The 13,438-nt window shown below is 34.9% G+C and overlaps 1 protein-coding gene across 1 annotated transcript in view; it reads right to left on the bottom strand.

Annotated features, from left to right (window-relative positions):
* The window catches only part of LOC134280029 (ubiquitin carboxyl-terminal hydrolase 4-like), a 140,287-nt gene that overhangs the window by 98,207 nt on the left and 28,642 nt on the right, over positions 1-13,438 (bottom strand). The window contains exon 6 of the mRNA XM_062762458.1: positions 5,972-6,103. Within this exon, the coding sequence (XP_062618442.1) occupies positions 5,972-6,103 (132 nt within the window). The remainder of the gene's footprint in view (positions 1-5,971; positions 6,104-13,438) is intronic.

The following is a 13,438-nucleotide window of genomic DNA, read 5'->3' as shown; positions in this document are numbered from 1 at the left end:
TCTGATTTATGTAATTGAAAAATTAACTAGTTTGGTTTCAATGAGATATGTTGATTTGATATTTTTGTTCTCATAAATTTCATTCGTCAAGATTAAATAATTTAAATTTATTATGAACTTGGTTTAACTTAAATTTTTGTAAACCCGATACATACTTTGTTGTGCACAGTGGCACGTTGATTGAAATGTTTGTTAGAGGTTAGGTATATTTCAATTTAATGAAAATTAGATCTTTTATCAGCTAGATCCACAATCGAAAACTTTCCCGTTTTCGGTTTTAAAATTATGGTACATATAACATAAGCAAAAATGTAAACAACGTCTACAGAAATGTTGGAGGGGTGTATAAAGATGATTGAGGGTATTTTTGTGCAAGGATTGAGATTTATACAGTATGTAGCAGAAAATTCAATTGATTTAAAACACAAGCGCGAGGTCAAATGCCGGACATGCATTTCAGCTGCAGTATATATTTTTTGCCCAGGAGGTTATACGGATTCTAGACATTTATGATTGCATTGGTACAACTCCATACCTATGTACAGAAAACGTGGCAAATAATTTGCTCTTATGCCCAGGGGCCACATCGCTCACCTGAGCAAATCGGCTAAGCAAAAGCACAAATCAGATCAGAACTGAAAGGTTTACTGAAGGGGGGAAGGGGGAGGGGCTTGAATTTTAATACCACTTGAGAATGCCTTCATATTGCATTCATATTTAATACTGCATTTCCTGTTCTTGATAAAAAGATTTTTTAAAAACATTGTCTTCCTATACATAACTTTATTGTCCCCCGCTCGAAAAGTGGGGGATATTAATTTGGGTTTGTCCGTCCGTCCGTCCGTCCGTCTTTCTGTCTGTCTGTAACGCTTTCGTTTCCACACGATATCTCGAGAACCCTTTGAGCTTTTGCAATGAAATTTAGCATAGCAACTCCCTATGGACTAAAGACGACCCCTATTGATTTTGAGGTCAAAAGGTCAAAGGTCAAGGTCATAAATAAGCAAATTCTGTCTGTTAAAACACTTTCGTTTCCACACGATATCTCTAGAACCATTTGAGCTATTGCAATGAAATTTTACATAACAACTCCCTGTCGCCTAATGAAGACCCCTATTGATTTTGAGGTCAAAAGGTCAAAGTTCAAGGTCATAAATTTATACATTCTGTCTGTGTGTAACACTATCATTTCCGGGTGATATTTCAAGAAGATTTTGAGCTTATGCAATGTAATTTTATACCAAAACTCCCTAGTACATCTCTCGCCCCTCTCAAAGTGCCCCGCCCCGTTTTATTAGTATTTATAGTATTACATGTTGCTATTTTTAGCGCAGGGGCATGAGGAGAGTTATTGCGTATAAAACAGGTTCTTGGCGGACTTTATGTTCTTATTACATCTATTAGAACTGTTTAATAAAGGCTAAATAAATCAAACACCATGGATTGTGTAAAATTTTGAGAATATCGAACATGAAAACATGAATATATACATGTATGTGACTTCACTTCTGCATATACTTCACATCGCGTAAAGCGATTCCGTGGTCTAGTGGTTATGTCTCTCGCTTCAAATGTGAGAGGTCCCGGGATCGAATCTCGGCCGATCCTTTCTTTTTTTGTTTTTTTTTTTTAAATACTTTTTTTTAACTAAATGATAGTATTCAGCATGTGAAATGAAAAATTTATGAGGTTATAAAATCATCATTACAGTGTGATAAATATTCCATATAAAAAAATCTTCTATACACATAATAAAGAATAAGCAATCAAATCTTTATATGCATATTGACATACATGTATTTTATTTGCTTCAGTATACATGTATACATTTAATAATTCTACAAATTCAGTCAGGGGGAGCCGACTTTTTCCCTAAGCGGGGGACACGAATTCTCTGAATTAGCTTGTAATAATTTGAATTTGATTCCCCATTGTTTCCCTCCCAACACCAAAGAGCTATGATTTGAATAATTTAAATCTTCTATACATGAGAATGCTTACATGTCAATATGACTAAACATAGCTTTTCTGTTCTTAGGATTTTTCCCTTTATTTTTCTGTGTAAAACTTGGATCCACCAATGGGGCCCCACCCTATCCCTGGGGGCTATGATTTGAACAAGCTAAAATCTAAACTACTGTACATGAGGATGATTCCACATAAATATCACTTATCAAGGCTTTGAAGTAATTGAAAAGACGATTTAAAGAAAATTTCACTATCTAGTCCTATGTAAAACTTTAATCAGCCATTTTGCCCCCCCCCCTCCCCCCGGGTCATAATTTGAACAAACATGAATCCTCACTACCTGAGGATGATTTCACATGAGTGTCATCTTTCCTAGCCCAGTGGTTCTTGAGAAGATTTTTAAGGATTTTCCCTCTGTACATCTATGTAAAACTTTGATCTGCCATTGTGGCCCCACCCTACCCCCAGGGGTCATGATTTGAACAAACTTGAATCTTCACTACATGAGGATGATTCCACTTGAGTTTCATCTTTCCGGCCCAGTGGTTCTTGATTTTAAAAAATTTCCCTATCTAGTCCTATGAAAAATTTTGATCAGCCATTGTGGCCTCACCCTACTCCCGGGGGTCATGATTTGAATAAACTTGAATCTACACTACCTGAGGATGATTCCACATGAGTTTCACATGAGTTAATTTTTCACTAATTCTTTCTCCCCTTGGAAGAGGGCCCCTTCAGTGGTTTCTTCACCTAAGGAACTTTGTGGCAAGTTTGGTAAAGAGTTTTCCTATATATTCCTATGCAAAACTTTTATTGGCCATTGTGGCCCCACCCTACCCCTGGGGGTCAGGATTTGAAAAAAACTTGAATCTTCACTGCCTGAGGATGCTTCCACATGAGTTTCATCTATCTTGGCCCAGTGGTTCTTGAGAAGAAGATTTTTTAAAAATGCCATTAATTTTTCACTAATTCATAATTATCTCCCCTTGGAAGAGGGCGTGGCCCTTCATTTGTACAAACTTGAATCTTCTTCACCTAAGGATACTTTGTGGCAAGTTTGGTTGAAATTGGCCCAGTGGTTCTTGAGAAGAAGATGAAAATGTGAAAAGTTTACAACGACGACAACAACGACGACAACGACAGACGACGGACAAATTTTGATCAGAAAAGCTCACTTGAGCCTTTGCTCAGGTGAGCTAAAAATACTTTTCGTTTATTGTTTTCATTTAGGCACAATTTGTATGCTGTGCAGATGGGATTTTCCTACTTTCGTTTTTGACGGCATATTTTTCTACATACGAACTCAGGTACTCAGTAATAATTAAAAAAACAACAACACATGTTACTTATGATATATATGAAATTTTAGACATAATTTTGCTGGAAAGACATTGTATACCTTGCTTACATTTTTTCTTTAGTAGTAATAGGCATCCAAGAAAATCAGATCATCAGTATTGGACATATTCACAGTATAAAGAATTAAATTGAGAATAAAATTTATGTTTGTTGTTAGGAAAGGGTGTGTAAATCTTAATAAAATTGTTCTTAAAAAGAATATTCCACTATTTATAAATATCTTTGTCAACATAAAAGGCTTGAGCTACTGAACTGTGATGGGGGTATCTGTATGTTTTACCCCATATCTCAGTGAAAAGACAGATTACCAATACATTTATCATGCTTAAATTAAAACTGTAGAAGGAGTAGCTTTTTTTCTAATAGAAGCTTTATTTGAGTTTTGAGCTCTCTTACTTTAGAAAATTCTATATTTTTTTAGTTTTAACCACTGCAAATTATTCATTATTATCCTTATCCTCATGATTAATGTTCAAAAGAATTAATTTGCCATAAACTGATGCACTATTTTATGCATCTTAGTGTAATCTACTTGTGTGCCAAGTGATAAAGTATATATTAATGTAAATCAGACTAAAACTGTAGAAGACGAGTAGCGTTTTAAAGGAATTTCACAGAAAATTCTATTTTTAGTAACCATGGCAACATCAATAAGTTTTTTTTATCAAAATCAAAAACCGATGACATAAAATTTTATGTTTATTTCATTTCATTGTATACTACTTGTGTGCCATGTTTTATTGAAAATGATATTTTACTAAAACTGTACAAATGGCTATATAACATTTTAATTAGGAATTTCACAGAAAATTCTATTTTTAAATAACAACAATAAAACAAAAAACGTTCATTGAAATCAAAAACCGATGCACTCTTTTATGTATCTTAGTGTACGTTTTCCACAGAAATACTTGTGTGCCAAGTAATATTGAATATACACAATGTAAGTAAAACTGTAGAAATTAGTAGCGTTTTAAAGGAATTTCTTTGACTTTCAGAAAATTCTATTTTTAGTAACCATGGCATCACCGTTCATTGAAATAGAAAAACCGATGCACTATTTTATGTATCTTAGTGTACATCTTGCAAATGTGTGTGCCAAGTTATGTTTGAAATTATAATGGCATGAAAGACCAAAACTGTATATCACAGGAGTAGCGTTTTTTTTAAAGGAATTTCTATTCAGTTCAAAACTCTATTTTTAGTAACCATATATATGGCAACACCGTTCATTTTTTCCTGAAATCAAAAACCGATGCACTATTTTATGTATCTTACATTTGTGTAGTCTACTTGTGTGCCAAGCTATATTGAAATCATAAATCTAAAATTGTAGGAGGAGTAAGTTAATATCTTTTTGAAAAAAGCAATAATCCAATTTGTTTTTTAAAATGTGTATTTGTAGATTCATAGCAAAGTGATCAGACGGACGGACGCGCGGAACGCATTTATTATCGCATAAGCTGGTCGTACAAAAATTATGCAAAAAATTATGAAGATTATTTTTACTATCACTACCTAACGGACAGGGTTTTTTTCACAAAACAATTTTGACTTTGATAAAATACACAGTTTTCAAGGCTTAGATAATTCATAGTTTTTCAGTTTAAGGTCTTTAAAAATTGTTTAGATGATATGTATATCAAAAAGATGACAATGTTTTTGTGTTAAATGGTTAAAGGAATAAGTTAATGAAATTTGACATTTATATCTAACCTGGCTTTTTTGAAAATCAAGGTTTAAGTAGTTCATTGATTAAAAATTTTCTCTCCTTATAGACAACTAAAGGGGGGTAACTTTTGGAAGTTCCTGTCCAAAAACCACTCGAACGATTTTGTCCAAAATGTGCAAACATGCAGTAGATATAGTCATGTACTAAATATACAAAAATAACGAAAATTAAACGATAGGAATTTTTGGGGGTAGGTGTGTTGTACATCCTTAAGTACAGTAGCGTACACTTTTGTTTTTACTTCATGTGTGTACCGTGTTTCCTTTGTTGGTTATCAAAAGAACGATATTGGAATCTACTAAGCTAACGTTACCCTGGTCATGACACTTAAAAATTTTTTTTTTTAGAAATATCAAGCGATTTCTGAAGTTTTTTTTTAAAACTAAAGTTAAAGTATTGATGCCCGTTTTTAACTGTTAATTATTACACAATGCTCTCCACAATTGATATTTTTTACTCTCCTGGCATAACAAGCCCAGCTAGGTGATTGTTTCATTTAAAAATTGTGCATGATTGTATAGTTCTTTTGTCCCAGCTCGATGGCCGGAGTTATAGAAAAGTTTGGGTTATGTACAGAAAACCCACATTTTTAACAAAAGAAATCACACCGAACCATGGTACAATCTCATATAGGTCCCAGTAAATTTGTTTTAAGTTTTACTGTTTATAGCTGATGATCTCCCCTTCTTTAAGGGTCACGACCCTAGTTTTAGTAAAAACTGAAGCCCTTGGTCCAAGGATACCCTGTGGCATTTAATTTGAGAATGATGGTCAAGGGGTTCTTGAGTTATGGCCCATACTCTAAAAAGTTTACACACACCACACAAATGGCCATAGCATTAGCTCTTTGAGCTAATGATCTGACAAACTTTGTTTTGAAAAATATAGATAAAAGTTAAAATTTCCTCTTACGACACTCTTTGAAGGAAGCCATTATATAAGTCTTCAGCAGTGCATGTTCTGCTTGGCAGAGCCAAGAACATCGGCTGACCAAACAACTGCCAAGATGGTGTTTGATAATTTGATGAACAATTATTTTTGCATCTGAAAAGAAACCATGATTAATATAAAGATTCAAAAACATCCAACAAAGCAAGAGGCCCATGGGCCTTATAGGTTACCTGAGTATCATGTAACAACTTTCCAACAATTGAATTTGGTTCCTGTTTTACACCAGAGGCCATGAAATTCACAATTTTGAAAGATGCACAATTGCATAACTATACACTTAGCATGCTTACTCTAGTTACTTTTAAAATACCCAGAGGGAGATCAGAGTAACAAAGAGGAAATCCATTCTTTTTATAACCAGTTGTGCCCCACTGATCCTGGGGCCACATATTTAAAAATTTTTGGAAATTTTATCATAAATTTTATTTAATCTTAACGAGGCCCAATCTAGTTGAGTAATTTTAAATCTGTATGGTGGAATATGCAGATTTTAATTATGGATACATTTAATCACATAGGCATTATATTAATGTGAAAATAACATAATGTTCCCTTTATTGTAGTGAAATGGGGACCGTCTCAAAATATGATGCATTTTATTAGAATTTTGTATGAAATACCTATAATTATATAGACTAGGAAAAATTGCCATTTTAAAAAGTTTTTTTGATATAAAGACCAGATTTTAAAGCATTACTTCATTTTCAGACTTTGTAACCCTGAATGTAATGTCGAAGTTTTTACTGCAAGCATAAAGAAAAGAAGAAATTAAGGGTCAAAGTCTTGAAAAACGGATGTAATTTGAAGACTTCAGTCTGTAATAATTAAGCCATTATCAGAATTTATGCGTCCCAAACAGGAGCCAGGTAATTGGCGATATTTTTATAATTTGTCTATTAATTAAGATTATTGTTTGATCTTAACTGATAATCAATTAAAAAGTTCCAAAAAATACCAATGGTTGTCAGTACTTATTCTGTAGCCTCCAGGTACTTAGCTAAATGGCAGTGATAGCACTGAAATATTCTCATAAGATGATGTTCAAAATTTAGGTGAGGCGTTTTTTACTTCTGTGAAATTTTACACAATTAAATTTTAAGGATTTATAAAACTCGTAAAAATTAGCAGCACAAAAATACCCGTTTTACAGTAATTGTTTTGTGAAATGTATTTTATAGACATATAGGTAAAGAAAGAAGGGGGGAAAAGTTTTTGTGTTGACCTATTGGAGTTTTGGTGCAACGGAACATTTATGACCTTTACTGGAAAGGGGGAGACTCTATATAATATGGTGAAGATGGTGATTGAGGCATTGTATGAGCTTATTTAAGAATAGAATTTCTTGGCAATGTAGCAAAGAAAATACATGGGAGTTAAAAGGAATATAGAAAATAACTCAAATTGTATGTTGTATACAGAAATCCAGAGAGTTCCGAATGTAAACATGTGAAGTAGCTTGGTCTTTTTGGTCATCTTTGTCAAAAACTGTTAGGTTAAAAGCCATACACATCAGAATTTTTTTTTATAAATAATAGATTTATTCGTTATTTTTAGTGTAAATTCTTGTTTCTGGAATTTATAAGATTGGCTGAATCGACCAATCAGAAATTAGAGTCTATCTTTGGTTGTACTTACCGGTATATTGATGCAAAAAAAGCCTCCCTTGTCTTTGTTCAGAACAATCAGATAATGAAATTCCACGTTTTCGAATTTGTAAACCTTTTGCAGAATTCATACTTGAGAATACCCAACAGTCATTAACAATTAATACAAACAAAAATTTAAAACAAGAGGCCTAGGGGCCACATCGCTCACCTGAGCAAATCTGCTAGGAATATGCACAAATCAGATCAGAACTGAGAAGTTCACTGAAAGGGGGGGGGGGGTGAATTTTAATACTACTTGAGATTGTCTTCATATTAATACAGAATGTGACTTTGCTGTTCTTAATAAAAAGATTTTTCAAAAACATTTTCTTCCTATATATAACTTCATAATAATTTGAATTTGATTCCCATTGTTTCCCTCCCTACCCCAAAGGGCCATGATTTGAATAAATTTCAATCTTCAATACATGAGGATGCTTAAATGTCAATAAACTATAAAGACTAAACATAGCTTCTCTGTTCTTGGGATTTTTTTCCTTTATTTTTCTATGTAAAACTTTGATCCACCATTGTGGCCCCACCCTACCCTTGGGGGTTATGATTTGAACAAATTTAATTCTACACTACCCGAAAATGCTTCCATATAAATACTAGTATTACTAATCATAGCTTTGCTATTCTTTCGAAGATTTTTTTTATATATATTTTAATGTAAAACTTGGATCCCCCACTGTGGCCCGCCCTATCCCTGGGGGTTATGATTTGAACAAACTAGAATCTACACTACCTGAGGATGATTCCACATAAATATCACTAATCATAGCTTTGAAGTACTTGAGAAGACGATTTTGAAAGATTTCCCTATCTAGTCCTATGTAGAACTTTGATCAGCCATTTTGCCCCCCCCCCCCAACCCCCAGGGGTCATGACTTGAACAAAACTTGAATCTACACAACCTGAGGATGATTTCACATAAGTTTCATCTTTCCTGGCTCAGTGGTTCTTAAGCATGTTAAGAAGAAGATTTCTAAAGATTTTCCCTATATACTCCTATGTAAAACTTTGATCGGCCATTGTGGCCCCACCCTACCCCTGGGGGTCATGAATTGAATAAACTTGAATCTACACTACCTGAGGATGCTTCCACATGAGTTTCATCTTTCCTGGCCCAGTGGTTCTTGAGAAGAAGATTTTTAAAGATTTTCCCTATATACTCCTATGTAAAACTTTGATCGGCCATTGTGGCCCCATCCTACCCCCGGAGGTCATGAATTGAACAAACTTGAATCCACACTACCTGAGGATGCTTCCACATGAGTTTCATCTTTCCTGGACCAGTGGTTCCTGAGAAAAAGATTTTTAAAGATTTTCCCTATATACTCCTATGTAAAACTTTGATCGGCCATTGTGGCCCCACCCTACCCCCAGGGGTCATGATTTGAACAAATTTGAATCTATGCTACCTGAGGATGCTTCCACATGAGTTTCATCTTTCCTGGCCCAGTGGTTCTTGAGCAGAAGATTTTTGAAAAATGCCATTAATTTTTCACTAATTTATAATTATCTCCCCTTGGGAAAGGGCTTGGCCCTTCATTTGAACAAACTTGAATCCCCTTCACCCAAAAATACTTTGTGCCAAGTTTGGTTGAAATTGGCCCAGTGGTTCTTGAAAAGAAGATGAAAATGTGAAAAGTTAACAACAAAAACGACGACAGACAACGGACAAATTTTGATCAGAAAAGCTCACTTGAGCCTTCGGCTCAGGTGAGCTAAAAATGGGGAAACAAGATTTGTTTGTGAAACACAGATGCCCCGGTTTGGCAACATAGCGAAGATTAAGCTTTCTCAAATGCAATTCAAATATGTTGGTACCTAAAGTAAGGCCTTTTCACAAGAAATACAAATGTGAAATATAAAACCCTAGCACCACCTGTTCAAAGGGTATGACCAAAGATAACATTTTTAAAGGTAGTACAAACTCTGGGGTCAAGGTTGTTGGTTTCTACTAAAAAGGCCTTGTCTCAAAGATTACATGTGGGAAGTATGAAAGCCCCTATCATTCAGAAGCCAAGGTTAAAGTTTGTATAAAGTAAGTCAAACTCTAAGGTCAAAGTCAAAGGGACAAAGTTGTTGATATCCAATGAAAGGTCTTGTCACAAGGATTACATATGTGAAGGATGGTAGCTCTATCCCTTACTGTTCAAAAGTTAAGACCAAAGTTAAAGTTAAAAGTAGGTCAAACTCCAAGGTCAAGTTCAAAGGGTCAAAGTTGTTGATATCCAATGAAAAGTCTTCTCACAAGGATTACATATGTGAAGTATGAAAGCTCCAGCCCTTACCGATCAAAAGTTATATCCAAGGTTAAAGGCCGAGAGTGACCTAGAAAAATTTACACCTCTACAGCAATTAAGCATATATGGCTTGAGGGGCAGGGCTTAGCACTATTATCAGAGCAGCAGCAGAATTGATGTCTATTTCAACACGTGCTCTGTAGCAGACAATATTTGTAGAGTAGAGGCACATGCACTATTTTATTTATTTATTTTTTTTTTTTTTTTAACTGTTTAGTACAACTTAACAACTTTTGTTAACTGTTTAGTACAACTTATACCACAAAACAAGACGAACAAATAATTCAGCTCGCATCTTAGAGAATATAAATTCTCCTTAATATTGTCTTATTCATTGACATATTCAAAACATACAGCTTTATATTCACAAAGCTTAATTAGTGGAACAGAAACAATACATGTCCACTACTATTATCATTGCATGAAACACCATGCTAGAGATCCTATACAGCTAAAATATATTAACTTAATTTGGGTTTGACCTCTGACGAGTGGCAGACCCTGGAAAATTCCTAAAATGTGCCCGAAACACCGATTCAGGTGTCAGGTCCTCTTCCGTCGGCACACGTGGTGCCGGGTGGCAACTCTATCTTACTCATGCTTCCCATAAAATTTACACAGGAAATCTCTGTCATCAAAGACCTCTCCATTGTGAGTCACATCTGTGTAATTTTTGTTACAACAAAAAATTTCCAAAAAGGTTGACTTTTTGACAGAGATATACAGCCAATATAATAACAAAAGTTCATTATGGATCGCCCTTTGATTGAACTTTTTTATGTCATTATCTTATCATATTGGCTCCTTCACACTAATTTTCAACATGTTTAAAACTGCATGTGTACTTGCTCCACCAATCAGAATTGTTTGAAACATTCCAGGCGTGTCCAACTCTGCACATGCGCTACAAACAAATTGGCATTGATGATAATTCTTACTCATACTTGCTCTATTCATCTTGCAAGCAAAATGGGTAGATGCTTTAAGAGAGAACAGAAATCTAAAAAGGCTCTTTTACGAGTACGATCTATCTCTGCTTGTAACTTGCAGCTGAATAATATAAGGAAAACTGGAATCCAAGTTTTAAATTTGTTAAAACATTGTTTGACACGTGCTGAACAATCTCTTCTTAGCAAAGGACTAAAATTTATACCAAGTCCTAAGTCTTACAATGCCAAAAACATTGTACTAAGAGATTTTGATGAATTTGCAAGAAAATTAAGGTGCAGATATTTGTTCAGCAATTCCGATGACAATTTATTGCATCCTTTTAGACAACACTCAGTTTACAAACCAGAGCACACATGTGATGCATTAGAAAAGTATATCGATAAGACTAAACTCGAATTAACATCAATGCCAATCAAATGTTTTGAAGACAATCTCACTAAACATGAGAGGGAAACCTTTGTCTCATTAAAAAGAAATCTTGGGATTGTAATTAAAAAGGCAGACAAAAGCAACACAGTTGTTGTAATGGACAGAGATCAATATATCTCAGAAGGCATGAGACAACTCGATTCTGCCTATTATGTCCAAGTAAAAAAACCTGATTTAGAAGCTCTACATCAGAGCATCCATTCTAAAGTTTTTGAGATGTATCAAAACCAAACTTTAGACAAGGAAACTTATTGGTTTTTAAGCACAAATAAAAATGTCAATTTGAAATGTGGGAGTCTGTATTTGCTCCCTAAAATACATAAAATTAACAAACAAGTGCTTGATGCACTTTCAAAAGGCCAATGCAGCCTCCGAAAACTTCCACCTGGTCGGCCAATTATCTCTCAATGCGGCACACCAACGGAAAATATAGGTCACTACTGTGATCATTTCCTGGTGCCCATTGTTCAGAAACAAAATTCATACATCACAGACACGTCAGACTTTATACAAAACATAGGTAATCAGAGATTACAGAGCTCACCTCAACGAATGTTGTCTTTAAGTAAGGCAAAGTCACACAATTTATATATAATAACCAACAAAAAGTATACATTCCAAAAATGAAAATATTTTTAAAAGCAATTTTGATCTGATACTTTGAAATAGACCTACATAAAAAATTTAAACTACTTCTTCTTCATGAAAATGTAATGAAAATCCAGCATCTGAAGCAAATTTGAGAGTTTTCATCTCTTGATGCAGCATTTGTGCAAGTTTGGTTTATACAATGTTATATAAGCCTTATAGTTTTTGGTAATAGACCTGCAACCATAACTTTTACCTTGTCTATTATCTGAAAAATGTATGTCCAATTCAGCATCCGAAGCAAGTCCATTAGTGTGCATCCTTAGATGTATCATCTATGCAAGATTGGTCATTAAAGAACTCATAGTTCCTTGGAAATGAAACATGCATCAAAACTAACATTTTCACTCATCCACAAAAAGTAGGTCAGATTCAGCATCCGAAGCAAGCCTGGAAGTATGCATCCTTAGATGTATCATCTATGCAAGATTGGTCATTAAAGAACTCATAGTTCCTTGGAAATGAAACCTGCACCAAAAACTTTTAACTATTCATAGTCGCTTGGACTCAACTGGAAAATGTAGGTCAGATTCAGCATCCGAAGCAAGCCTGGTAGTGTGCATCCTTAGATGTATCATCCATGCAAGTTTGGTCAACATAGGGCTTAAAGTTACTTGCAAATGAAACCTGCACCAAAAACATTAACCTGTTCGCTCAACTGGAAAATGTAGGTCAGATTCAGCATCCGAAGTAAGCCCGGTAGTATGCATCCTTAGATGTATCATCCATGCAAGTTTGGTCAACATAGGGCTTATAGTTACTTGGAAATGAAACCTGCACCAAAAACTTTAACCTGTTCACTCAACTGGAAAATGTAGGTCAGATTCAGCATCCGAAGCAAGCCCGGTAGTATGCATCCTTAGATGTATCATCCATGCAAGTTTGGTCAACATAGGGCTTATAGTTACTTGGAAATGAAACCTGCACCAAAAACTTTAACCTGTTCACTCAACCGGAAAATGTAGGTCAAATTCAGCATCCGAAGCAAGCCCGGTAGTATGCATCCTTAGATGTATCATCCATGCAAGTTTGGTCAACATAGGGCTTATAGTTACTTGGAAATGAAACCTGCACCAAAAACTTTAACCTGTTCACTCTACCGGAAATGTAGGTCAGATTCAGCATCCGAAGCAAGCCCGGTAGTATGCATCCTTAGATGTATCATCCATGCAAGTTTGGTCAACATAGGGCTTATAGTTACTTGGAAATGAAACCTACACCCAAAACTTTAACCTGTTCACTCAACCGGAAAATGTAGGTCAGATTCAGCATCTAAATCAAGCTCGGTAGTATGCATCCTTAGATGTATCATCCATGCAAGTTTGGTCAACATAGGACTTATAGTTACTTGGAAATGAAACCCACACCAAAAACTGCACCAAAAATGTTAACCTGCTCCAAAAACATTAACCTGGTCATTCCTTTGCTGAAATTGCAGCATC

The sequence above is a fragment of the Saccostrea cucullata genome, unplaced genomic scaffold (assembly GCF_032062105.1).
Source record: "Saccostrea cucullata isolate Sc308-1 unplaced genomic scaffold, CSIRO_AGI_Scuc_v1 ctg1725, whole genome shotgun sequence".
In the NCBI taxonomy this organism is placed as follows: domain Eukaryota; kingdom Metazoa; phylum Mollusca; class Bivalvia; order Ostreida; family Ostreidae; genus Saccostrea; species Saccostrea cuccullata.
Note: the sequence above shows the minus strand (reverse complement) of the source record. Positions and strands in the feature narration are given on the sequence as shown.